This window comes from Colletotrichum spaethianum (assembly GCF_022836535.1).
Source record: "Colletotrichum spaethianum MAFF 239500 DNA, contig03, whole genome shotgun sequence".
Taxonomy (NCBI): Eukaryota; Fungi; Ascomycota; class Sordariomycetes; order Glomerellales; family Glomerellaceae; genus Colletotrichum; species Colletotrichum spaethianum.
This window is the reverse complement of record NW_026054773.1, coordinates 371,408-394,813: the sequence shown is the minus strand read 5'-3', so window position 1 is coordinate 394,813 and position 23,406 is coordinate 371,408. Positions and strand designations below refer to the sequence as shown.

The following is a 23,406-nucleotide window of genomic DNA, read 5'->3' as shown; positions in this document are numbered from 1 at the left end:
ACTGCCAAAAAGACAAGAAGAAGGTTTCTATAAGCAACCAATGGTCCAAGTGTTTGCCTTGTGCGGCGGATTGGTGATGAGGGTGCGTGGAATGTTGGAACTTTGGAAGTTGAATTCCAGCTGCAACCATCGTAAGGTGGCCACTGTGACGCACGGCCACTGTGGCTGGTGTGTATGTGTCATCCTCCCTGTTTCCAGGGGAGGAACGTATTCTTGCGGAAGGTGGGACCACATCGCCGGGGACGGCCCCGGCGTGGTCTCCCCATCGACCCGGATCTGACCTGTGCTCGAAATGACATCGACACTACACCATTTGAATAGCCAATAAGACAAGTGGAGAATTTCAGGAGAAGTTCCAACTCAATGCTGAAAGACAAGTCCATATTGCTTCTATGCTCTGGCACCCGTTTTAAAACTGCTCGAGAATTAAAGCAATGACAAGAACTTTAAGGTTGTTCTAGAAGGACCTGGCGCGAACACACGAGCCCATACTAAGTAACAGTTATTCCTTGGGAAAATCCTCTGTATCTGAGGGACGCATTGCGAATGCTCAATCAAACAGGTAAGTTCTCTGAGCAGCCACGCGGCATTTAAAATGTCCGACTGATTGATGCACCACGGTACAAGTTCAGACTGCCTGCTCCAATGTCAACCGACATATTGGAGTCGATACCCCGCGTGAACCCCGCACCGGTTCCGCATGAGGCCGAGGTCAAACAGCTTCCCGGTCATCAAGGATCCGGAGCTCCTACTAACATTACCGCACTGAATCATTAGTGTCTAGGCTTGGACAGGGATTGTTTCTCATGCGGATCTTACATCTGAAATGGTTATGATACGCAGCTGGAAAAAACTGGCAGCCTGCATTATCTTATGTGATCTTGTTGTACTTGTTGTGCAAATGCCCATATGAATTGCTGAGTGCCGGAGCAGCGGAACAAGACGGCATTACGCACTATCAAGACAACTCATCTAGCAACTCGCGATATCATGAGCAATCCAGCCCTGCATAGCCCTGCCTTTGTTCACCTTCCACCGTGGGTGAAGGCAAAATTTTCACCTCTGGCCATCGGTAAAATAAAATCTGTGTATGACTGGGTCGAGAATGAGTGTATTCCAAGAGAGCAAGTTTACAAGGCCCAGGTAGACTTCTGCCGTTGGACAACACCGCCGCTAGTGCACGAGCTCCGTAAGCAAGCTAAGGAGATGGGACTCTTCAATTTATTTCTGCCAGGTCACTTTAAAGAAAGCCCTGGCCACACGAATCTAGAGTATTCGTGTTGCGCTGAAATTATGGGCCGGTGTTACTGGGCAGCCCAGGCACGTCCGACCTCTTCGTCGCATAAAGCGTGTGGTTAGCATGCTGACTGCTACTAGACCATGAACTGCCACGCCCCCGAGACCGGAAACATTGAGCTCTTGGCTAAATACTGCAACGAAGAGCAGAAGAAAAAATGGCTCCAGCCTCTTCTCGACGGGACTGCCTCCTCTGCCTATTCCATGACCGAGCCAGACGTGGCAAGTTCAGATGCTACACAAACTAGCATCAGCATCAAGCGTGATGGAGATTCATATGTCATCAATCGTAGGAAACTGTACGGAAATTGCCTATGGAACAACGACCTCTCGTTCTACATATTCATGTGCTGCACCAATCCAAACAACCCCAAGTGGTCGCGTCACTCCATGACCATAGTGCCTTGCAATACCCACGGAATCAGCCAAGCACGCAACCTAACCATCATGGGCTATGATCACGCACCGGAGGGTCACGGAGAGTACCGGTATGAGGATGTCCGTGTACCGACAGAGAACATCATTCTCGGAGAAGGCCGAGCATTTGAGATTGCCCAGGGACGACTAGGCCCTGAACGGATTCATCACTGCATGCGCTTGATTTGACAGTGTGAGAGGGCATATGAGCTGGCTCTGATTCGATGTAATGGCGCTTGAAAGAAGCCGCGCGGAAAACTCATTGGCGAATTCGACTCCAACATCGAGCGCATCGCCCAGATGCGTCTCGAGTTAGACACTGCACGACAGGTCGTGCTGAATGCTGCGGATACCACGGACCTCCTGGGAAACAGGGCCGGAAAGAGGGCCATTGCGCAGTGTAAGATCTTGGTTCCCATGGTGGCCACTAAGATCATCGATGAATGCATGCAAATGTATGGGGGCCAGGGCTTGACGCAACATACGCCATTCCCCGAGATGTGGACGTACGCGAGATTTGTAAGGATTGCCGACGGTCCCGATGCGTCTCATCGACATCAGTAGGAAGGGAAGAAATGAAGAAGGCAGATGAGGTCATAAGAAGGCATCAAGCATACCAGGAACGATGTAAGAAGTTTGCATAGCAGTACGGCGAAAAATATGTATCGCTCGAGTGAGATGATGGAACCGCACTTTCCGCCAATGGCTTCACACAATAAGTCTTTGTATTCGTCCTTGTGGCAGACATACAGAATATACCAAGGCTTGGATTTGGAGGAACTCGTAACATGATTAGGAAGACACATTTGACGAAGCATTGGTGTACATCGCGACAGTCTTGACACTCCATCTATCAGTTTCTTGACATGCCTCTGACTTAGAGCTGTATTGCTGTCAGGCCGTTGATACAGAAGCAGAAGTGGTCTCAAGTCATCGTATTGAAGCGCATATAACACGAATTCAACACTGAGATCTTTGGTGGGTTTTCTCTCCAAATCCATCTCTTTCTCTCTCTGGAAGCGCCAGGCTAAATTCTCTATAGGAATCCCCACTGCGATTGAGATTGTTGAGGGGGTTATTACATGAGAACAACCCGTATGATGCCAGACCCGAAAGTTGCACTCAATACTAACTCGAAATAATGCCAACCGTTATGGAACGAAGTCACCCCGCAGTATGCGGGAGCTAATGCGCGGAGCAGAGCTGATCGTCTCGGGAAGTTAATCGGCATTCCTCACGAGTCAGAAAGACTTCGTCGCCATTAGCTCCTTGACTCGGCATGCAGACACCTGGCGGGGTTCGTATTGGAATAGCTGTTTGTCTCCACCCGTGGCCAACCAACGACACCCCGCAGGTAAGTGACGTTTTCTGTGGACTGTCACGAAACCCTCAACAACATTCTGTTGGTGGTAAGTGCTGCGCCAAGTTTGGCTTGCATGAATATCATGCCAAAAGAGAAAAGAACCCCTCTCCAAGGGTGCAACCCGAGTGTCCGAGGCTTTATGCCTGTAGACAATGCAAACCCAAACTCAGGTGCCTCACAGCCCTCTCGTATGATATATGACAAGAATGGTCGACTATCACCGTGTAGTAAAAGGGCCTATAGAGCTTGACGGTTAGGCCACCTTGTTTGACTTCTGCTCTTAAAACCAGGTTTTGGACGGTTAACTAATTCATTGATCCCGCCAAACCGATAACTGATCAAGTGCGTCGGTCCCAGTTCATCATGGCCTTTCCCATCCCGTCCCCGAAGATCACCAATGGCGGAAGCGGAAATTTTCCCTGGCACAGGGACAACCTTCCCAAGCAACTGTTCATCAAAAACGAGGTAAGTGGCCAAATAAGTTGGGAAAAGGAGTGTGATATGTATTAAGAGATAAACGCAGTATGTCGCCTCGAAAAACAGCAAGAAGCTGGAGGTTTTCAACCCAAAGGACGAATCCGCTGTTGCCAACGACGTCGCGTTGGGCGGACAAGAGGACGTTGATGCCGCAGTGGCTGCAGCAGAAGATGCCTTCCCCAAGTGGAAGAAGACGCCCCCAAACGTGAGGCGAGATATCATGCTGAAATTTGCCAACTTACTCGAGCAGAACAGCAAGGCCCTGGCAGACCTGACACGGGTCACACTTGGAGCTCCCTGGGGCTCGATGGGCTCGATGGAGATGAACCTTGCCTGCGAGAGCTTCAAGTACTTTGCGGGCTGGACCGATAAATTCCCCGGCGAGACTTATCCTCAAGAAGATGGTGAGACCACATCTGCCAATTTATATTTCCCCCGAAGCACATAAAAGAAGGCTGCCTGTGAGGGGGGGGGACGCGAGGCTGTTCAGCTCACTGATCGCAACATCAAGGCTTCTTGAAGATCGTCCGTAATGAGCCACTGGGCGTCTGTTGCGGGATCGTCCCCTGGAACGGCCCTGTCGCCAATATTGGCATGAAGGTACTGTGTCAGGCCGTGTAGCTACGCGAACCCCGACTGACGTCGAATACAGGCAGGTCCTGCACTTGCGACTGGTAACTGCTTCATCCTAAAGCCGTCAGAGAAGACGCCCTTCGCTGCGCTGGCTTTAGGTACGCTTATCAAGGAGGCTGGGTTCCCTCCTGGTGTGTTCCAAATCGTGTCGGGCGACGGAAGCACAGGAGCCATTTTTGCCGGTCACATGAAGGTCCGCAAGGTTAGCTTCACAGGATCCACAGCCACTGGGCGCAAGATCCAAGAGATGGCCGCAAAGAGCAACCTCAAGCGGGTGACGCTCGAACTTGGCGGGAAATCCCCTGCGGTAGTGTTCAAGGATTGCAATCTCGAAAATGCCATCACTTGGTGCGCCAACGCAATTACGGCGAACACGGGCCAGATCTGCTTTGCTGCCAGTCGAGTCTATGTTGAGGCTCCCATCTACGACGAGTTCATTGCCGGGTACAAGAAGGCGATCGAAGAGAAGATCAAGGGCGTCGGCGACCCGGATGCTGAAGAGACCTCCATCGGCCCGTTGGTTGACAAGACCCAGTTCGAGAGAGTCCGAGGCTTCATTGAGCGTGGTCAGCAAGGACAGGGAACTTTGCTGGTTGGCGGAGGCCGTGTCGGCGACAAGGTGAGAGCGGCCTGGCGTGATCTTACAGGGATAGGATTCGCATGACGGGATCGGCCCGCTGACAGCCTCCTTCCAGGGATACTACGTCCAGCCAACCGTGTTCGAGGGCGTGTCGCAAGACGCCGAGATCTGTAGACAAGAGATTTTTGGGCCCGTGTCGGTGGTCAACAAGTTCGAGACCGAGGAGGAGATCATCGACAAGGCCAATGACACCAACTTCGGGCTGATGGCTGGTATTTTCAGCCAGGACATCAACCGATGTTTGAGGGTTGCGGCCGAGATCGACAGCGGCATGGTGGGCATCAACTGCATCAGCCTCTGTTTCCTGACGGCGCCTTTCGGCGGCAGCAAGGAGAGCGGCCAGGGTCGGGAGAATGCCATCAACGCGCTGAGAATGTTCACGGAACCGAAGACTGTCATGGTTAACTTGACGTATTGAGATGTGAATCAACGGGTAGAAGAATAGTGATCAGACATGATGGATCGATGATGGTGTTGCCTCCCCCCTGGTGGCGATATAATGCACACCTGTTGAGGATTTGATGTTGTACGTGGATGCAGAAGGATGGTGACCATCACCCCTGGATGCGCTAAAAGAATATTACCCAAGTACGCTGGGGCTGGCGAGTTGGTGCACACGCTCCACCCCCACCATACCATGAGTGACCAGGTATTGTATTCTCTCGCCTGTCACCTCAGTTTGTCGCCCCCATCAATTACAGAGAGAGAGAGAGAGAGAGACCCCTTGGCTCCAGACCTGGAACAAAACGACACCTTCGGCCTCGATTTATACTCACTTCTTATAACTTTGTCATTCTTCCCGGTGTCGAACGCGCCCCTCCGTCAACTTCGATGACAACGCCGTTTCTGCCAATGAATGTCAGCGTCAATTTCTCACGTCAGCCGTCGTTCAAGACAGCCACTCACAAGTATTTCGCCGCTGGGGAACAGAGGAACACTGCTACACCAGCGATATCTTCAGGCTCACCAAGTCGACCCAATGGATTGCCTCTACTTAGCTCCTTGACACCACCCAGGTTGCCGATCAACCCCTGCGCCAACTTGGATGGGAAGAAGCCCGGAGCGATAATGTTGGATGTGATGTTTTTCGGACCGAGCTCGACTGCAAGGTTGCGCTCCAAGTGCTGATAAGAAAACAATATGAGCTCTCAGTCATGATGTCGGCGTCAAATCACCGGGGGAAAGAACAACTTACGTTAGCAGCCGCCTTGGATGCCGAGTACATTATTGTCTCATGTTCGCCTACGTGCGGCACGTTCTCTCCTGCAGTTGAACTGACAATAAGCACCCGAGATGGGTCTTTCCTTGAGGCTGCCGACTCCAGCAAGGGCAGGAAGCTGCGTCCATGTTGGCGCAAATCTCATTTCCTCATCACACATTCCTTACTTTTGCGCCAGCTCAAACACGCCTCTCACATTCAAGTCCAGAATCTTAATTGAGCCGCTTGGCGGAGCTTCTTCGAATCTCGAACCCCAAGCTGCACCAGCATTGCACAGCAGGATATCGAGGCCTTTCTCTCCGACGATTGCCTTGACATCCTCAACCAATCGCACAATGTCTCTGGACTCGGCGACATTTGCAGCAATCCCGATAGCTCTTCCTCGTATGCCGGAGAGACAATTGAGCTTGGCGACAGCCTGATCGATGCCATGCTCGCCGTCCAACCTCCTGGCCGTGATGACTACGTGAGAGCATCCCGAGAGAAGGAAGCCAGTGGCCACATGTAAGCCCAACCCGCGAGAGCCTCCAGTTACGAGTGCACTCTTCCCTTCGAGGGAGAAAGCGGATCTGAAATCTTGGAGTTCTGACATGGTTACAGTCGGGTGTTTCGACTTAGTCCACGGCGTTCGGTTAACAACCCGATAAAAACCTTCGGCCTTCAAATGAAAATAGAGAGTCCCGGCTGCCAGAAGCTTTCCGGGGGTGTTCTCGGCCCCTTCGGCCTAGTTTCAACCTAGGGAGGTCTGGTTAGTAGCTACATAACTTACGGCTCGAACTCTGCTCCGCTACCCCGCATAATGCCCGCTACCGAGACGATCCCGAGGGAAAACACGGTCAACCTGGCGAATCTAACTTATCTGAAGGATCCGAGTAAGCTGACGGATCCAACCAAACCGACAAGATAGTCTGTTGTACCTTTGTTGATTGATACGACGATGATTATCATCTAGTCTAAGACCGCAATTCTTCTGACTCTTAACTTGCACACCCTCATATACGTCAACCAGCTTCCCACGCCGGATCCTCTCTTCTTCGAGCCACAGCTTCAAATATACACTATCTTCATCTCATTACAACGGACGAGATCTCCGAAAGTTATTGTCAAAATGATCTTCACATCACCTTACCCATCCGTGGAAATACCAAAGACGAATCTCCTTTCTTACATGTTCCCTGAGAACTCAGTACCATCTGACGATCCTATTTGGATCGACTGTAGAGATGACCGCATCAACCTTTCCCCACGACAAATGTTGCAGTGGGTGAAGAGAGTTGGCTTGGGCCTCCAGAACTTAGGTCTTCAAAGGGGGGATGTTGTTATGATATGCACACCGAACCAGATCTTTGTGCCGGTGGCCTATCTTGGCATTGTGTCTGTTGGATGCATATTCAGTGGCGTCAACCCGGCTTACACCGTTCCTGGTTGGTCATCTCCACTCAATGATTGATGCTGTTCAAACGTGTGAGCTGACCGTCCGTAGAGCTCGTCCACCAAATGACCAATACCGCAGCCAAAGTAGTACTTACTCACCCGAATCACCTCGAACAGGTTTTGGAGGCGGTCGATAAATCCAACATCTCCAGAAGCCGGGTATTCCAGTTCTCGGAAGAGGAAAATGAAACAAAGCACGGAGTCCCGGACTGGAGAAATATGATTGCCACTCCAACACAAGTGGATTCGTATCGATGGCCAGAACTCAGCGCGGAAGAGTCAATAAGAACGGTTGCGACAATCAACTATTCCTCGGGCACAACCGGTCTTCCAAAAGGGGTGTGCGTCTCTCATCATAACCTCATCGCCAACGTCCAGCAAACGATCCTTATGCGCTACGCAGGCAAGCCTTACAGTTTTGAAAGTCGGCCGCAGGAGAGGTGGATTGGTTTCTTACCCCTTTATCACGCATACGGTCAGCTTTACGCCGTGCTCATGACTGTGAAGCTGAATATCCCCATATACATTATGAAAGAGTTCCGATACGAGGACTTCCTCTTCGCCATTGGCAAGTACCAAATCACTACCTTGCAGGTGGCGCCGCCAATATTGGTCATGCTCTCGAAGCGCCCAGAGACTGCCCGCTACGACTTGTCAAGCGTAAAAGAAATGCTCTGTGGGGCTGCTCCCTTGTCGCGCAAACTACAGAACGAGTGCCAGAGGAAGTTTTCGGTGCAGATTGGCCAGGGCTGGGGGATGACAGAAGTGACTTGCGGAGGTTTCCTGGTCCCCGGCGGCACCAAGGATGACAAGGGAAGTATCGGCAGATTGTTTCCGAACTGCGACTGTAAGCTGCTCAATGATGAGGGCAACGAGGTCGGCTTTGGTCAACCTGGTGAGTTGTGCATACGAGGGCCCAACATCTGCCTCGGGTACTGGCGCAATGAAGCTGCTACTCGAGATGCGCTGGACAAAGATGGGTGGCTAAAGACAGGGGATATCGCCATCTGTAATGAGGATAGCTATTTCTGGATTGTGGATCGGAAGAAGGTAAGCATCGTGACTCAACAGGTGATCTCGGATCTCCGACTGACAGCATCAAGGAGCTCATCAAAGTCAACGCTCTGCAAGTCGCACCCGCCGAGCTGGAGGCTGTGTTACTGGAGAATGAGCACATTGCAGACGCCGCCGTGGTTGGAATTACCATGTAAGTCCCAGAAAGGTTTCAGAAAAGCGACACCTGCAGAAACTAACACACGCGTTCGTCAGTGATGGGAATGAGTGGCCCAGAGCTTACGTCGCCATTCAAGACGTCTCCAAAGGGAAAGTTACGCCCGAAGACATTCAGAAATGGGTTAAGCCGCGAGTCGCTAAACACAAGGCGCTTGTTGGTGGGGTTGTGTTTGTTGACGTGGTGCCAAAGCTGGCCAGTGGCAAGATTCAGAGGAAAGTGATGCGGGAGTGGTCCAAGAGGGATGCTGCGGCGTTGGCCAAGGGCGAAAGCGTAAAACCGCGTTTATGAAGTACGGTCCGCAATTACATACACGACTAGGCCAGGAGCCCATACTATGTATAGTGTTTAGCAGAGCCTTCGAGATCTCGGTTGGGGCATTGATGCGTCACCTCCAGAAAGTTTTCGCAGCCGTTTCTATCAGCCGAACAATGAGATGTGAGAGATGTTTGTATGTAGAGACTCGTCACACAATAGTGCAAATTCTAGACAGAGTTATCCACCGTCTCGATGGCGATCTTGACGAAATGCTGACTTCATCAAGGCAAGCCTTCTCGCCCTCCCTCCCGAGTGACACTTGGCCCGATACTATATCCACGCACAAAGCCAAAGAGGACCAAGAAGCCTATATGAACCAATTCGGAAAAGCTGACGATGCTCAAGGCTGCACTGTGTATTCTGCATCGTCCCGCACCCTGGTCCATGCTCTATCGAGCGGGCGCCCAACTGCCCGCATCTTCCTTGTGATGGCAATATCCCGGAGTATTTCCCCGCATAGCCACATCTGCCTCACTAATTCAACTCCGTCACTGAACCTCGTCAGATGAAACCTCACCATGCAACCATATGAGCCACATCCGCCGTATCCTACCTTGGTTTCCCCAAGCTTACTACGTCACTGACCACGGAAGAATCAATCTATTCGCGTCGCCGTTGTGTTCATACTCTATAGTCAACTGCCGAGTATTGTCTGCTTCTTGGTATATGTGGCATTGTCTTAGCCTTACTGTGCGGTATCAGACCGGCGGCGTTTGAACAGAGGCTACATGCATGCCCTCCAACAGAGAGAAGTCTAGAAACGGCCAAACGATCAGTTTGAAGTTTGGGTGAATAGGCCCGAAGTTGTCCGTCCGATCTTCTGGAACCCTGGTCCAAGCGGGTGCTGCCTCACGAACATGATTTGGTTTCGTTCCAATTGCCGTCCCTCGTTGAGTCAGTCGAGTATACAACCTGACAAAGGGCTTTCCCTCTCTTCTCAGAACCCTGACTCAAGACCTGCAAACGCCAATGGGAACTGCCCCTAGGCGGCAAAAACGTTGATGCCGCCCGCATATCTGCGGCAAAGAATGACATTTATGTGGCCGCCATCTGTGCCAGCCTGGTTCAACCCCTGACGAGGTTGTCCACATCACTCGTGTCGGGAAGCGTTTGTAAGTTTCATTCTAATGTGATCTCCGGTCATCCCTACCATCCTGGCTGGTTAAAATAGGACCTGGCCGAGCAGTGTCCGTGGTTGCTACAAGTCTAGGAACCTCCTGTTGTACCAATCGAGACGTGGGAGCGTACGATGCCCAGTAACGCATCGTTCTGTTCAGCTGGAAATATTCAGTTTCCCATTGGTCTGTGTTTTACTTTATACTCCATACTCTTTTCCCTCACCTCTTAGCTCTGAATTGAGCATGGTCATCCGCGTTGGGTATTCCTTGTCGTCTATTTAAGGCTCCGCTGAGCCATCTATGTCGGCTACAACTGGACCATGGGTAAAGTTTTGCTGTCAGAGACGACACGACCTGGCGACCGAGATGCTGCAACAAGATTTTCGGCCCCGATCCATAGCGAAAGACATGTCCGGATCATATGTATAGGTGCCGGTGCCTCGGGGTTGTTGATGGCATACAAGTTCCAGAAACATTTCCGGAGATACTCACTTCAGTGCTACGAGAAGAACCCCTCAGTCGCCGGAACTTGGTTCGAAAACAGATACCCTGGGTACGTAACCTCCTTGCGGAAGCCTTCTAACGTTGATCATTGATCCCCTATGCGCTGACATGTGCCACTTTCATCAGCTGTGCTTGCGATGTTCCGTCACACAACTACACGTGGAGCTTTGAGCCAAAGATGGACTGGTCTGCAGTATACCCTCCAGCTTCGGAAATCCTCGACTACTTCGAAAACTTTGCGAGGAAATATTCATTGTACCAATACATCAAGCTTCAGCACCAGGTCACAGGAGCGTACTGGAACTCTCAGAGCGACGGCTACGATGTCCACGTCAAGGATACAACAACCGGAGAGACAATTGTTGACCACTGCGATATCCTTATTAACGCCGGCGGCATCCTCAACAATTGGAAGTGGCCCACAATTCCCGGTCTTTCAAAGTACAAGGGTACCCTCCTCCATACAGCGAACTGGGACGACTCTATCTCTCTCGAGGGCAAAAACGTCGGTCTCATAGGCAACGGCAGCTCAGGCATCCAGGTTCTGCCTGCAATCCGCAGTAAGTGTAAGAAAATTACAACCTTTATCCGCGAGCCGACGTGGGTATCTCCTGTCCAGGGCCTAGAACAACACAAGTTCAGCAGCGAGGAGAGGAGGGAGTTCGCCGACAAGCCAGGCGCGTTGCTCGAGTACCGCAAAAGCATCGAGTCTGGTCTCAACGGTCAGTTCGGCATTTTCCTCAAAGACAGCAAGATCAACGAGGAAACCCATGCCTACTTTACCGAGCAGATGAGGGAGAAGCTTAAAAACCCCTACCTCGAGTCGAAGCTCATCCCCGAATGGAGGGTAGGTTGTCGCCGCCTGACACCTGGAGTCGATTACCTCGAGTCGCTCACCAAACCCAACGTCGAGGCTGTCTTTGGCGAGATCAACGAGGTTACGGAGCGGGGGTGCTTATGCGACAACGGCAAAGAATATCCTGTCGACGTCCTTATCTGCGCAACCGGCTTCGACACATCCTTCAAACCTCGCTTCCCCGTCGTCGCGCCCTCGGGCGAAAACCTCCAAGACAAATGGGCCGTCAACCCCGAGTCTTACTTCGGCGTTGCGGCGGCTGGTTTCCCCAACTACTTCTTTATGCTCGGCCCCAATTGCCCCATTGGTAACGGGCCAGTCTTGTCTGCCATAGAGGCACAGGCCGATTGGATGCTCAAGGTCATCGACCGATATCAAACCACCAATATTGCCGAGTTCGCTCCCAAAGAGGATGCCGTCCGCGACTTTGTTAGTTACAAGGAATGGTTCATGAAAAAGACCGTCTGGTCGGATCCTTGCCGGTCGTGGTACAAGTCCCGTGTCGATGGGCCTGTCATAGCCTTGTGGCCAGGTTCGACATTACACTATATCGAGGCCATCAAGGAGGTCAGGTGGGACGATCTGGAAGTCAAGTATGCCGGCAACCGGTTCGCGTGGTTGGGCAACGGGTATTCACAGACGGAGCTTGATGACACCGCCGACTGGGCGTACTACATCCGGGATGAGGATGACGATCCGCCCCTGACGACAGCCGGGAAGCGAATGTTGCGCACCAAGAGTGGCACTGTCAAAGGTAGGAATGTTGTAGCTTACAGTGGCAAACCTAGTGAGATCAAAAAGCATGAACAGTGCAAGGATATAGCTAGGCTATAATGGATTGTTTAGCCACTTCATCTTCTTTTGCCATGCGCATAGTCGCTGCATAGATTTCAATGCGTAGGAACCAGTATGATAATTTGTCTGGCTTAAACATTCAAGCAGAGCTTTCGCCGTGTTGATGCTAGCTAATTCGGTGAGAATAATGCCCAACATCTCGGTGTATTTATGCTTGTCCCTAACGCTCATGGCATGGGATTAGACAAGGTGATTCAAACTGCGGCTTGTGCATTTAGTGGTTTGGGTGACATGGAATGCGATTTGAAGGACCACCCGTGGCCCCATTAAGGATTGGTCCTAGGATTTCCTGAAGGTCTTGACGATATGCGGATGTCGTAATACGCGATTTACTGAGTGACACGGACGGGGATTGGCCTTACGTGCTCAGCCGCCATCCTCTCCTCAACTAGAACGATGACAGTTCCAGTTTGGCAGACACTGATTGTAAGGCTCAATACATGGGCTTTGCAGCGAGGCCAAGGAATGGACACAGTAGCAGTATTGAGTTGAGGAGTAAACAATCAATCAGAGCGTTTACACGTTGAGTTGCATATCAATCGTGCTTAGCTGAGTAGATTGAATGTTCTATATCGGCGAGAAGAGTTTATGAGCAGGCTGAACCAGAAATGACGAGCTCAATGATTGGCAACCAGCAATCGATTGGTCCTAGAACGCCGTAGACAGGGCGGCTTCTTGAGCCATGACTTTTCTTTATTCGAGACGACTCAACGTGCAGGACACATGGAACCTGGAAAATGTCGGCAGAGAAAGACAAAAACCAGCAACGGCCCTGCAACTTTCAATTCGTGGGAATGGGAGTGGGTATTTCATCAAGATCATTACAATGTTATTAGGCATTAGGCCACTTTGGCTTGTGTCGCTGCTTCGGCTTCTACTTCGGCATGTTTTCTGGTTCCTTCGAGATCCGGCATTACTTTTGGCTTATTCCCCAGGGCCACTATGAGTTTATTAGTGACAGTTTCCAGAAGACAGGTCGGGGTAGTACTCACATCTGTCAAAGAGATAGTAGGAGGTGACGAGCAAGATGGGCATGGCGACCATGGCTGAGGTCCACTTCCTTGCCGCTGTGCCATAGGCCTTACGGTACTCCTTGCTATTCGGGTTCAGCTTTGGACGGTCCTCCGGCTCCGGCGCACGGGGCGGGGGAGGGGATGAAGGAACGGCAGGTCGAGTGGGGGCAGGTGTCGGGATTGGCGTCGAAGTGGGTTTCGGTGCGCTCGCTGTGATCGCTGTCGCTGTCGCAGGGCTTGTGGTGGGCGCGGCAGGCCTTGGAACGGGGGCGGGTGTCTTCGAAGCAGCGGAAGAGGGAGCGGGAGCGGCGGCGGCCTTGTTCGTAGCCGCCTGTTTGGCCGCAGCCGCGGTGGTAGTCTTCGCGGCGGTTGCAGAAGTAGTTGTCTTCTTGACAGTCTTTGTGGCTTTGGGGATTGTATTCGAAGCGGCAGCGGCGGTCGTCTTCGCAGTTGCGGAGGTGGCCTTGGTCGAGCTCGTCTTGGGAGCTGCAGCCGCGGTCGTAGTCTTCTTCTTGCTTGCAGCGGTAGCTGTGCTTACGTTCTTCTTCGTGGTGGTGGTGGTTGTCTTCTTCGCGGCCGCGGTGGCTTTCGGGGTGGTGGCAGTCGCAGTAGTAGTCGTCTTTGCAGTGCGAGTCGCATAGCATCGCAAGGCGAGGAAGCCCGCGCGACTGGGCGCCGCCGTCGAAGTGGCTGACACAACTCGCCAGCTAGTGCTCGCGAGAGCTCGAGGAAGAGCCATTGAGTTCATGGCTGGTCGTGGAGATCTGTAGGTAAAGATACCGAGATTGAGAGATGGTTTGATGCAACAACGACCGTCGGAATCGTGGGCGAAGCTCGTGAAAGTATGGGTTTTTTCGCCTCAACAAACATAGAGTCATATCGCCTTTTGCGGAAAGCGGCGACAGGGATGTCTGTCGATGTGCGCCGTCAACAGATGCGCATTCAGCGGCAGAATGCGACTTGTCCCAGCCAACAACAGCGCGTTCGCGTCGTGATGGTTCATGCACTGGAAATTGCCATGTGGGTTCTGACGATCCGTTGGTCGAACACAGCTGTCGGCTTCTTCTCTCATCTGGTGCCAGGTGGTCTAGCAATTTTGACAATTCAGTCACCCGCTTTTTCTCATGTTCGTTAAGCTCCAGGCTTATGAGCTCAACTGAAACTGTCGTCATCCTCTGCCATTGTCATCCGAAAGTTCTATCTCGAGAGAGAATCCCGGCCACAAGCTGGCTAGAGCATTGTCGCGACAGCCCGAATGCTATAACAAGCGAATCAACTCCAATGTCTTTTCGAGACAGAGCAACAAGACGGCTGGTTTACAAGATTGAGAGCATGCCAATGAACACTGGATAGTTCGTATCACTACTTGGGCGATTCGTTCGAACACCCGTTTACTCTGTTCAAGGGGTTCGGCGAGCTGCCTTGAGGTGTGTACGCATTGTCCCAGAAGAAATCCCACGTTCGACGCGGAACAAAACGCGGAACCAGGATCACTGCATATGCCTGGCCTGGCCCAGGGCACTTGCGACATCCGAAGCGTGTGAGCTGGCAGCGACGGCCAGTACAGCAGCCGTGGCAATGCCCGAATCGTCGTCGGTCAATCTGGGCCAATGCGAGCTGCGAGAATGCCTGTCTGACCAGGAACTAAGTGGCTCTCCATGGGTGTTTCTGTTCGGGCCCACCAAGTCGAATACGCGTCCACCGTCCAGTCTTCAATTGCCATCATCGATCAGGGCACCGGGCACGGGTAGGAAATCTTAGGTGCGTGGGGAACCCATGATCATCTTAAACGAGTGTGGTCTGATGTCGTCCCCTCGAATTCGAACGCATTCAAAAACGACAGTTGCAACAATCAAGTTTGACTTAGGATGCCAGAGTTGGCTGTGCTGCCAAGTATATGGTCGGCTTTGCCATTGGGTGTCATTACAGCTCCCTGGAGTTGACCTTCAAGAGGAGATGCACGCTGGGATGCAGCAAAGTCGAGTGCATTGCAGGAATCCCGAGAGGAAGCGACAGAGGAAGAAATCGAACAGGGTCGTTCCCGCTCGGCTGAGCTTCTCAGGGCCATTCCAAGTGGAAGTTGTATGGGTTGGTTGCTGCAGAATCGAAATGTCTCTTTACAATTGTGCAGGTGTGGTTGCTCGTTGGACGAGGTGAGGATGAGGCCACAAACGGGACGATGGCATTTCGCGTCAGCGGCTAAATCGTGTTCACCAACGCCATTGGTGGTGCTTTGGACGCTGCAGGGCCTCACCCTCTCTGTTCTGCACGACTGGACGTTGTATCGGCTACTAAGCAGTAACGAAAAGAATTGGAGAACACAAAGCGGGAAGTGGCTTGGGTTATTGCTTTGGACAACCCCGCTCGCTCAAGTGAGACATTACGTCGTCAGGGTCGTTCATAATGGCCTGACTATCTGCAGATTGAGGTAGCAGCGAGATGCAAGCATCCATGCCAGCAAGCAATCGCTGAAACCGCCCTATTCGCACGACGGCATATGGTGCTGAACTCGCAGCGAGTATTGTGAGTTGATCGGAATACACGGCACAAGAGCGGGGAAATTGAAGAGATGATGGAAGTTTAACTGCTTTGTTGGTTTGGTTGCTGTGTCTTCTAAGAGATATCTGATACATCTTCTACTGTATCTCTAGAGCCAGATGTGGTATCATCCCTCCGTCATCTCCCTCTCATGTATACAAGGCCAACACTCCCCTTTCAAGCGTTGATCAAAGATTTACTTGGGGACGTTGAAGCGGTCGATGCCGTTCTTGATACGCTTGTCGAGACCCTTGGCCATGCGTTCGAGAGGTAGCCGGTTGTCGATACGGCGAACCATGTTAGAGACAGGGGGCTCGACGCGCTTGATGCCCCTCTCGGCGGCCGGAGTGAAGTAAGAGAGGTTCCTCTCCCAGCGAGGCGCCCACTTTGTTGTCTGAGAGGCGAGGCGCTGCTCGGCACCAGGAAGCATAAGGTAGATGGGAAGGAAGGCGCCGACGGTGGCGACGCCGTAGCAGAGGGTCTCTGTGGACCGGGCGGCGGGAATACGGGGGGCCATTTTGGAAGTTCTGAAGGGGCCACAGGATGTTAGTATCATAAAGAGATATGAGCGGTGCTGCTGTACAAGTGCTTTGATGGAGGATGGCTGTGAGTTGATGGCTGGGCGATGGTGGAGAGTAGACTAAGTCGTACCTTTTGTTACGAGATGTTTGACGGTAGAAGTAAGAAGGACGCCGACGTGGTTTATCGACGTATGAGAGTTGGTGTTGTTGGATTTGAGTGTCTGACCTTTCTATATAGATGCGCGGTTCGACCTGATGAAGCAGGCGGCTGAAAGGGCTTGATGAGAGATGAGATGATTCGATGAAGAAAGAGAAGACAAGTCACTCAACTCCAAAAGCCACGGAAGAGTAGGCAGACGGCCTCTTCTTAAAGGGGTCTCTGGTTCAGGGGCAGTGCCTCGACATTGTTGCTGTCTTGAGCGTGCGGGGTAAGACAGATCATCACGCGGAAGGGCATCCAATACGTCGCAGCCCAGAGCCAGGAGGGCGACTTGACTGGAAAGGGACAGGAGAGGAGAGGCGGGAAGAGTGGGGAGGGGGTTATGTACAGCACGGGAGGCGAGGGAGACCAGACCAAGGGAAGGCGCACGAACACGCACGACTTGCACGCAAAAGCAATAGCAACATTGAAGGAAGCGGGAGGCGCGAGAGACGGGGGGTTTGATGGGAGGCCAGCCGCCTGGTGCAACGCTACAACATGAAGGGTGGGCAGATACGTGACGCAAGCATGGGCAGATATGCTATCGATCGGGGACTGTGAAGACGTTAGAGCAATAGTGTTTCTCAGGACAACATGCCACATCTGAAGCCAATGAAGCCAGTTGTATCTGGTTGTCTACAGAGACTTCGCGGCGGAGCGAGTCAATCCAGATTCGACAGGTAAAGAGAAGAGGAGCAAACACACGCAAAAGGGACGAGTGGAGACCCTGACCGACTGTGCCGCGTTTCCCTAGGTCAACGTACAACAAACCTCGAACTTGCTGAGGGTGAAGAGGGCATGAGGCCACCCCACACGAACCATCAGGGTCATGCCATGTATTATCCTTCTTGCTCACATTCGGCACTGTTTTTGCATGAACTGCAGACAAGCAGACTGGCAGGCAGTGGGTGGTCTCTCCGTTGTGAAGTGAGTCGACGTGTCGGTGTGTCGAGGTGAGCAGGGACAATGCTCGCCGAGAGAGAGAGAGAGAGAGAGAGGGACTGAGCTTGCAGCAGAGTGTGGGGCGATTCGCGGGGGCCCGCCATGAAACCCACTTCCCCAGACGCTGTAATTCTGGGGAAACCCAACGCTAGACCTTGCCCGCCTGCACAGGACCTGGAAACCCCCAGCGCAGGGCCCCTCAGTGGGCACGATACCCGCGCCCGACACCAGCACATCGCCAAGGGCAGTCAGGTCGACCACCACCGCCCCTGACGACTAGTCGTCTTCAAAGCTGGATTGTTGGCTTCCTTAGAATTGCGGTAATGAGATGCAAAAGTTGCAGTGCATTTTATAGCATTAGTGATTGTAGTATTTGCAATGACTTTGGCCAGGATTTTGCCCGTCAACGAGGACTAAAGAGCTGACACGACGAGGCACACGACCAACGCATTTCTCCCACCGCCCGCCCAGTACCTGATCAAGGGACGCGACGGGAATGTCTTGTCTAGGCGGGGGGAGGGGGAAGGGGGGGATGATACCTGGCGCAAGGTACCCGCTGGTGGGCCCGGGTGCACGCCGGTACTTCCGACCATGTACATAGCTCGCTTGTCGCCGTCTTAGGATCAGCCCGCGCTCAGCACTCGTCGCCGAATGGGGTCAAGCGGCACCGTGGCCCCTCCTCTTCAGCCTGGAGAAAAGCTCCGCTCACGATGTCCAAAAGAGGCTTGGGGCCATCTGTCAATGTACGTTGTTCTCTGAATCCCTGGCATGTGATTGATGGCTTATCAAGTCCTACAATCAGACGACATGCCACTCTGTAAGTCAGTCTCGATTAAAGACCTGACAACGACGACCGGACCTCTTGAACTCACCATTACTAACTGACAATGTACCTCTGTAACCAAACGACTTGCAGATACTCTATGGCTCTTCAGTCGCCATCTGTCCAATCGTTTGATAACCTTCGACTCCCAGATACCAGCAGCGGGGCCGCGTCGTGCCTGTCCGTTCCAAAATCTGCTAACAAACACACACAAGGCAACGTACAGTAGAAAATGAACCCGCAAAAATCCCTCCAGGGTATCCAGCAACAGCAGCACTCGGTATTGCGCCATGCAGACGCACCTTCACCGTATCCTCATGCCGCCTCCCGGACAGTAGGCACGCAGATGAAGCTCCCGACCTGCAATTTATCACAGTCCAGCCCCTCGTTCGCCTTGATCAACTCCTCGGTGCTAATCTTCTGCCCCGTCGCGATGGCCCAGCACGTGTTGCCCTGCTCAATCTTATACGGCACAGCCTGCTGACCGCACTCCGGCGCAACTTCGGTTTCGCTGGGCGTTCGGTACAGCCACCAAGTCAGCACGAGCAGGAACAGTCCGATGATGACGAAGAAGTTGAGAAGCGGCCTCATCTCCTGCCTCCACGACCTCTTCTCCGTCCAAAGTTGTTGCTGTCGACTGCCGCCGCCCGGGCCGGAGCCCGGGATGAAGGGGTCGTGTTCGGCTTCCTCGGCCAGCCCGGACGATGCTCCGGACACCTGCGTCAGCTGCCCGTACTGCTGGCCCGGTGCGCCCTCCCAGTAGCTGCCGTCGATGTCCTGGTACGTATAGACCTGTGTGTCGGCGTCGTATCCCACGCGCTGCATGCCGTGCGGGAGGCGTTCCTCGTCCGTGTCGAGGTGGGAGAAGCGAGACATATTGGTGGTTGGAGTGCCTGGTCGGGACAATGCTTTGGTCAAGGAACAAATACGGAATGCAAATTGATATCGGGAGAAGGTCAGATGCGTTTCCGCGTTGGAAAAATAAATCAGAGTTGAACAAACACGGCAGCAAGCACCGGATGGATGGCAAACGCAGACCACAGCCCCTGAGGCTGTGCATTGCACACCACGTCATCTCCCACCAGCTTATGTCATCACGGTCCACCTGTAATGAGTACCTAACGCCCAAAGCTGTCACGCATCCTGGATTGTGTCTTTCCCTCCCCCAATGGTCTTACTTACGTCGAGGTTTACCGAGTGTGCCAATAAGAAACTAATGGAGAATAGCATCGCGTCTTCCCAAGTCGAAGAAGCAAATGAGCCCCAAGGGTATGTTGCAGATCGCATCCGTCGGCACAAAAGCAGAATCTGCTGAATATTCTGTGAAGGCGGCGCACCCGACGGATTCAATCCAAGGATCTTTGGGAATCTGTGACAGCTTCGGGTCTTGCTTTTACTTCGTTTTCGGCAGTATGGGTCCCCTGTCCGCGGAGGCGCCGCTTGACTGGATCGACGCCGGAGAGGACGGCCAGACGAATGGCGGGCGGATCATCTGAGCCGCCTTACCGAAGCTCGGGACGACCTCGCTGTCAGCTCAACCCAACCGTGTTGGTGGGACGCAATCTTCGCCGAGTACAGTCTCAACTGCCTCAAGGCGCGAACCAAAGGAATAAGTTTTTACTTTTGGACGAAGCACGTAATGGTCCTATAAACTCGCCGTCATAGGGAAAGGGAACCACTACGAGCAAGATGAAGCGTACATGTTTTCATACCCGGTGTTCGCCTTATTCGCCTTTCAGGTTCCTGTCAAATCCTGGTTCAGCCTCCTCCCACCGCGGCGTGCTCATATGCTAGTGTATTCATTTCGATCACCTTACATCTCAACTGGTATCCAACTTGGGTGGTATATCATGGTCCATCTGAGTTCATGAAAGCAGCAGAGAACAGCCTAGTGCGGTTGTTGGCCGTTGGCGGGGTTGGCGGCGACCGTGTTCGAATGCGGGAAGCGGCGGACCATGCTCCGTCGTTACAGCCCCATACGTCGAGGCGGAACTTACACCAAGTAAGGCAACCGGTTTTGAACACCATTCGCGCTGGAAACGTTTCGCCACTGACCTCGTTCTCGCTGTACACATCTTGGCATGTTGTCAAAAATTGATGTGGTGGCTGCTAAAGGGGGCTTCGTTCGGTCAACGGCTTACACGGTACAACGAGACAAGCGAGAAATGGTGGGCCAACGGGATGCGCAACCGTAGATCATGATTGCTTGTAGTCCGGAAAAGCCATCAAAACAGACAAGATCCCATCCAAAACATGCAATACGACACAGAAAGCAGGTCGCGCCGGACTGCCGGCCCACCAATCGCCAGAGCTCAACGTCTTACCAATGCATGCTCATGAGCCTGCAGCCTCTACACGTACCTTCTCGGATATCTCCTGTTCGCGATCCTAAAGCAACCCTAGTCAGTCGATCCAAGGGTCCAGCCCGTTGGCCCTGGCGTGGGGAAACACGACTCCGTAGGACGCCATTGATGGAATTTCGGAGTTGGAAGGAAGGAGGCTTTCGAGGGGTAAGGAAGACGACGATCCGGCGTGGCTGTTCAGGTCAAGGCGGCTTTGAGAAGCGGAGTCTGGGTTGGAATACAAAATAGCTACCGTCCCACCGGTATTGTGACATTGGGACTCATCCTGACAAGACAAAATCGCAAAACTCAATATGAAGTCTATGATTGCTGGTGCGCTCGCCTTTGCGGCCGCTGCCTCTGCGCAGGCGCCGTTGTATGGACAATGTGGTGGTCAAGGATGGACTGGGCCTACGACCTGCGTGGCTGGTTCGGTTTGCACGTTCAGCAACACCTGGTATTCACAGTGTCTCCCTGGTATGTCCACCACTAGCACGCTGCAATATTCCTCGACTCATCGATTCCAGGTAATGCCGTCACAACTGTCCGGTCAAGCACCCTCACAACCTCTACCCGCCCCGCGACGGTCTCATCCGTCCAAACCACGTCATCCCGGACCTCGTCGGCTGCACCTCCCCCTAGTACCGGCTTCCCCTCGGTCAGCGGTACCAAGTTTACCATCGACGGCGTAACGAAGTACTACCCCGGCACCAACTGCTACTGGTGCAGCTTCCTGACCAACGCCGCCGACGTCGAACTTGTTCTTGGTCACCTCAAAACATCAGGTTTGAAGATCCTCCGCATCTGGGGGTTTAGCGATGTCAACACTGTCCCGCAATATGATAACTGTAAGTCTGTAAATTCCCGCCTTGGTCTCATCGATTTGACATTTCTAGGGTTTCAACACCTAACGGCCTCTGGCTCTACCATCAACACTGGTGCCAATGGTCTCGGGCGCCTGGACACCGTCGTCGCATCGGCCGAGAAGAACGGCATCAAGCTCATCATCAACTTCGTCAACAACTGGTAAGTACAATCGAGCCCTTGCCGGCGAACTACGTCTAACGACTTTCAGGGACGATTACGGCGGAATCAAGGCGTACACCAACGCTTTTGGCGGTGACCACAACGGATGGTACACCAACACGGCGGCCCAGGCGCAGTACCGCAAGTACATCGACGCTGTTGTCAGTCGGTACAAGAATTCCAACGCCATTTTCGCCTGGGAGCTGGCCAATGAGCCCCGCTGTCAAGGGTGTGCCACCTCTGTTATCTATAACTGGGCCAAGTCTACCTCGGAATATGTCAAGTCTCTGGACCCCAACCACCTGGTGACTCTCGGGGACGAGGGTATGGGACTTCCAGGCGACACGACGTATCCCTACCAATACGGGGAAGGCACGGATTGGCCGGCGCTGCTTAACATTTCGACCTTGTGAGACGCTGTTCTTTATCCCGCGAACGAGTATGTGGTATTAACGTGCGTCGCACCTTCAGGGACTTTGGAACCTTCCACTTCTACCCCAACTCTTGTAAGGCTTCCCACTACACGCAAAGGGAGCAGCTGCTAAAGCAATAGATAGGGGGAGTTGGCTATACTGCCGGCGATAAGTGGGTGACTGACCATGCCAAGGCATGCGTTGCGGCGAACAAGCCTTGCTTCTTTGAAGAATGTAAGCTGTTACACCACAGGTCTAAACGCAACAAAAGGAAGAACAGTGCTGATCAGAATCGAAACCTAGACGGCACGCCCACAAACCACTGCGAGCTGGAGAGACCCTGGCAGCTTACCTCGGTGGCCACTCCCGGCATGGCCGGCGATGCCTTCTGGCAACTGGGCGACACCATCAGCACCGGGCAGACGCATAACGACGGCAACACAATCTACTACGGTACTGATGAGTGGACGTGCTTGGTAACCAATCACGTCAGAGCTATCGGCTAGACAACATTATCCAACTCACATCACGTTGGAGGGCTGAGCAAGGGTTGCCAGGACGTGGCAGGAGTGTTGCCAGAATATGAAAGCCGTGAATAGTCTTCTCTTCGCTGTACATATTTAATCAAGTAGTCCAAGAGATTGTGTCTCTGCGTGGACAAATAATGGGCCACTCCGTATCCTGACTCCTGCTTTTGGAGGATTCTCGTGTTAGCATATAGCGAGAGGCCAATAAAAGACTAGTAGATGGGTAATCAGTAGGATCATGGCAACTCGACCCCAATTGGCATCCCTGCTCATTACACAGAACTCACTTGCGATCTCTGGGATTATGCTACCAATATGGTTCCGCTTGAAGCATTCTCACCCAAGTGCAAGGAAACATAACCCAGAGGAGAAGCCCGGGTCTAATCAATACTGTATACTTCCTAGCCGCGAAATATGTTTAGTTATGAAGATGAAGATCAAAGGTTGTAACTTATGGCGGAAACACAATTGAGCGTCGACACTTGACTGGCCAATCAAGGGCCTGGTGGATCCGTCTGACATTGGAGATGGTACGTACATAGTAATTACAGCGCTCCTGCTGAGGGAGCAGGAATCATGGATGCGTCATGCCCGCGATGTGGCCCTGTGGAAAGCATCTTATCGATAAGACGTTGCCCGCTGCAAAGAATCTCGGAGCTCCCCTGGTTGCGTTCCCTCTTCCTCGTCAAAGCTCAATCCCT

At 52.7% G+C, this 23,406-nt stretch overlaps 10 protein-coding genes across 10 annotated transcripts; 5 read left to right on the top strand and 5 right to left on the bottom strand.

Annotated features, from left to right (window-relative positions):
* Positions 1-1,380: 1,380 nt before the first annotated feature.
* On the top strand, positions 1,381-1,902 carry ColSpa_01576 (acyl-CoA dehydrogenase family member 10; the record flags this gene model as incomplete). The annotated part of the gene is made up of 1 exon (XM_049267788.1): positions 1,381-1,902. One exon carries the CDS (start codon positions 1,381-1,383, stop codon positions 1,900-1,902), a length of 522 nt encoding a protein of 173 aa, XP_049123745.1.
* Positions 1,903-2,013: 111 nt separating this feature from the next.
* ColSpa_01575 (acyl-CoA dehydrogenase family member 10) lies at positions 2,014-2,277 on the top strand (the record flags this gene model as incomplete). The annotated part of the gene is made up of 1 exon (XM_049267787.1): positions 2,014-2,277. The coding sequence occupies one exon, from the start codon at positions 2,014-2,016 to the stop codon at positions 2,275-2,277; it is 264 nt and encodes an 87-aa protein (XP_049123744.1).
* Positions 2,278-3,439: 1,162 nt separating this feature from the next.
* Positions 3,440-5,244, top strand: ColSpa_01574 (aldehyde dehydrogenase, mitochondrial; the record flags this gene model as incomplete). Its single annotated transcript, XM_049267786.1, has 5 exons — positions 3,440-3,541; positions 3,600-3,957; positions 4,065-4,153; positions 4,206-4,805; positions 4,882-5,244. The coding sequence occupies 5 exons, from the start codon at positions 3,440-3,442 to the stop codon at positions 5,242-5,244; spliced, it is 1,512 nt and encodes a 503-aa protein (XP_049123743.1).
* A 361-nt stretch (positions 5,245-5,605) lies between these two features.
* On the bottom strand, positions 5,606-6,051 carry ColSpa_01573 (tropomyosin-2; the record flags this gene model as incomplete). Its single annotated transcript, XM_049267785.1, has 3 exons — positions 5,606-5,672; positions 5,733-5,950; positions 6,022-6,051. The coding sequence occupies 3 exons, from the start codon at positions 6,049-6,051 to the stop codon at positions 5,606-5,608; spliced, it is 315 nt and encodes a 104-aa protein (XP_049123742.1).
* Positions 6,052-6,208: 157 nt separating this feature from the next.
* Positions 6,209-6,637, bottom strand: ColSpa_01572 (rhamnolipids biosynthesis 3-oxoacyl-[acyl-carrier-protein] reductase; the record flags this gene model as incomplete). Its single annotated transcript, XM_049267784.1, has 1 exon — positions 6,209-6,637. The coding sequence occupies one exon, from the start codon at positions 6,635-6,637 to the stop codon at positions 6,209-6,211; it is 429 nt and encodes a 142-aa protein (XP_049123741.1).
* Positions 6,638-10,598: 3,961 nt separating this feature from the next.
* Positions 10,599-12,340, top strand: ColSpa_01571 (putative sterigmatocystin biosynthesis monooxygenase stcW; the record flags this gene model as incomplete). The annotated part of the gene is made up of 2 exons (XM_049267783.1): positions 10,599-10,699; positions 10,777-12,340. 2 exons carry the CDS (start codon positions 10,599-10,601, stop codon positions 12,338-12,340), a joined length of 1,665 nt encoding a protein of 554 aa, XP_049123740.1.
* A 972-nt stretch (positions 12,341-13,312) lies between these two features.
* Positions 13,313-14,113, bottom strand: ColSpa_01570 (uncharacterized protein; the record flags this gene model as incomplete). The annotated part of the gene is made up of 1 exon (XM_049267782.1): positions 13,313-14,113. The coding sequence occupies one exon, from the start codon at positions 14,111-14,113 to the stop codon at positions 13,313-13,315; it is 801 nt and encodes a 266-aa protein (XP_049123739.1).
* A 1,995-nt stretch (positions 14,114-16,108) lies between these two features.
* ColSpa_01569 (uncharacterized protein) lies at positions 16,109-16,429 on the bottom strand (the record flags this gene model as incomplete). The annotated part of the gene is made up of 1 exon (XM_049267781.1): positions 16,109-16,429. The coding sequence occupies one exon, from the start codon at positions 16,427-16,429 to the stop codon at positions 16,109-16,111; it is 321 nt and encodes a 106-aa protein (XP_049123738.1).
* A 2,283-nt stretch (positions 16,430-18,712) lies between these two features.
* On the bottom strand, positions 18,713-19,273 carry ColSpa_01568 (uncharacterized protein; the record flags this gene model as incomplete). Its single annotated transcript, XM_049267780.1, has 1 exon — positions 18,713-19,273. The coding sequence occupies one exon, from the start codon at positions 19,271-19,273 to the stop codon at positions 18,713-18,715; it is 561 nt and encodes a 186-aa protein (XP_049123737.1).
* Positions 19,274-21,053: 1,780 nt separating this feature from the next.
* On the top strand, positions 21,054-22,684 carry ColSpa_01567 (putative mannan endo-1,6-alpha-mannosidase; the record flags this gene model as incomplete). Its single annotated transcript, XM_049267779.1, has 6 exons — positions 21,054-21,216; positions 21,267-21,587; positions 21,636-21,765; positions 21,815-22,174; positions 22,237-22,271; positions 22,323-22,684. The coding sequence occupies 6 exons, from the start codon at positions 21,054-21,056 to the stop codon at positions 22,682-22,684; spliced, it is 1,371 nt and encodes a 456-aa protein (XP_049123736.1).
* Positions 22,685-23,406: the final 722 nt, after the last annotated feature.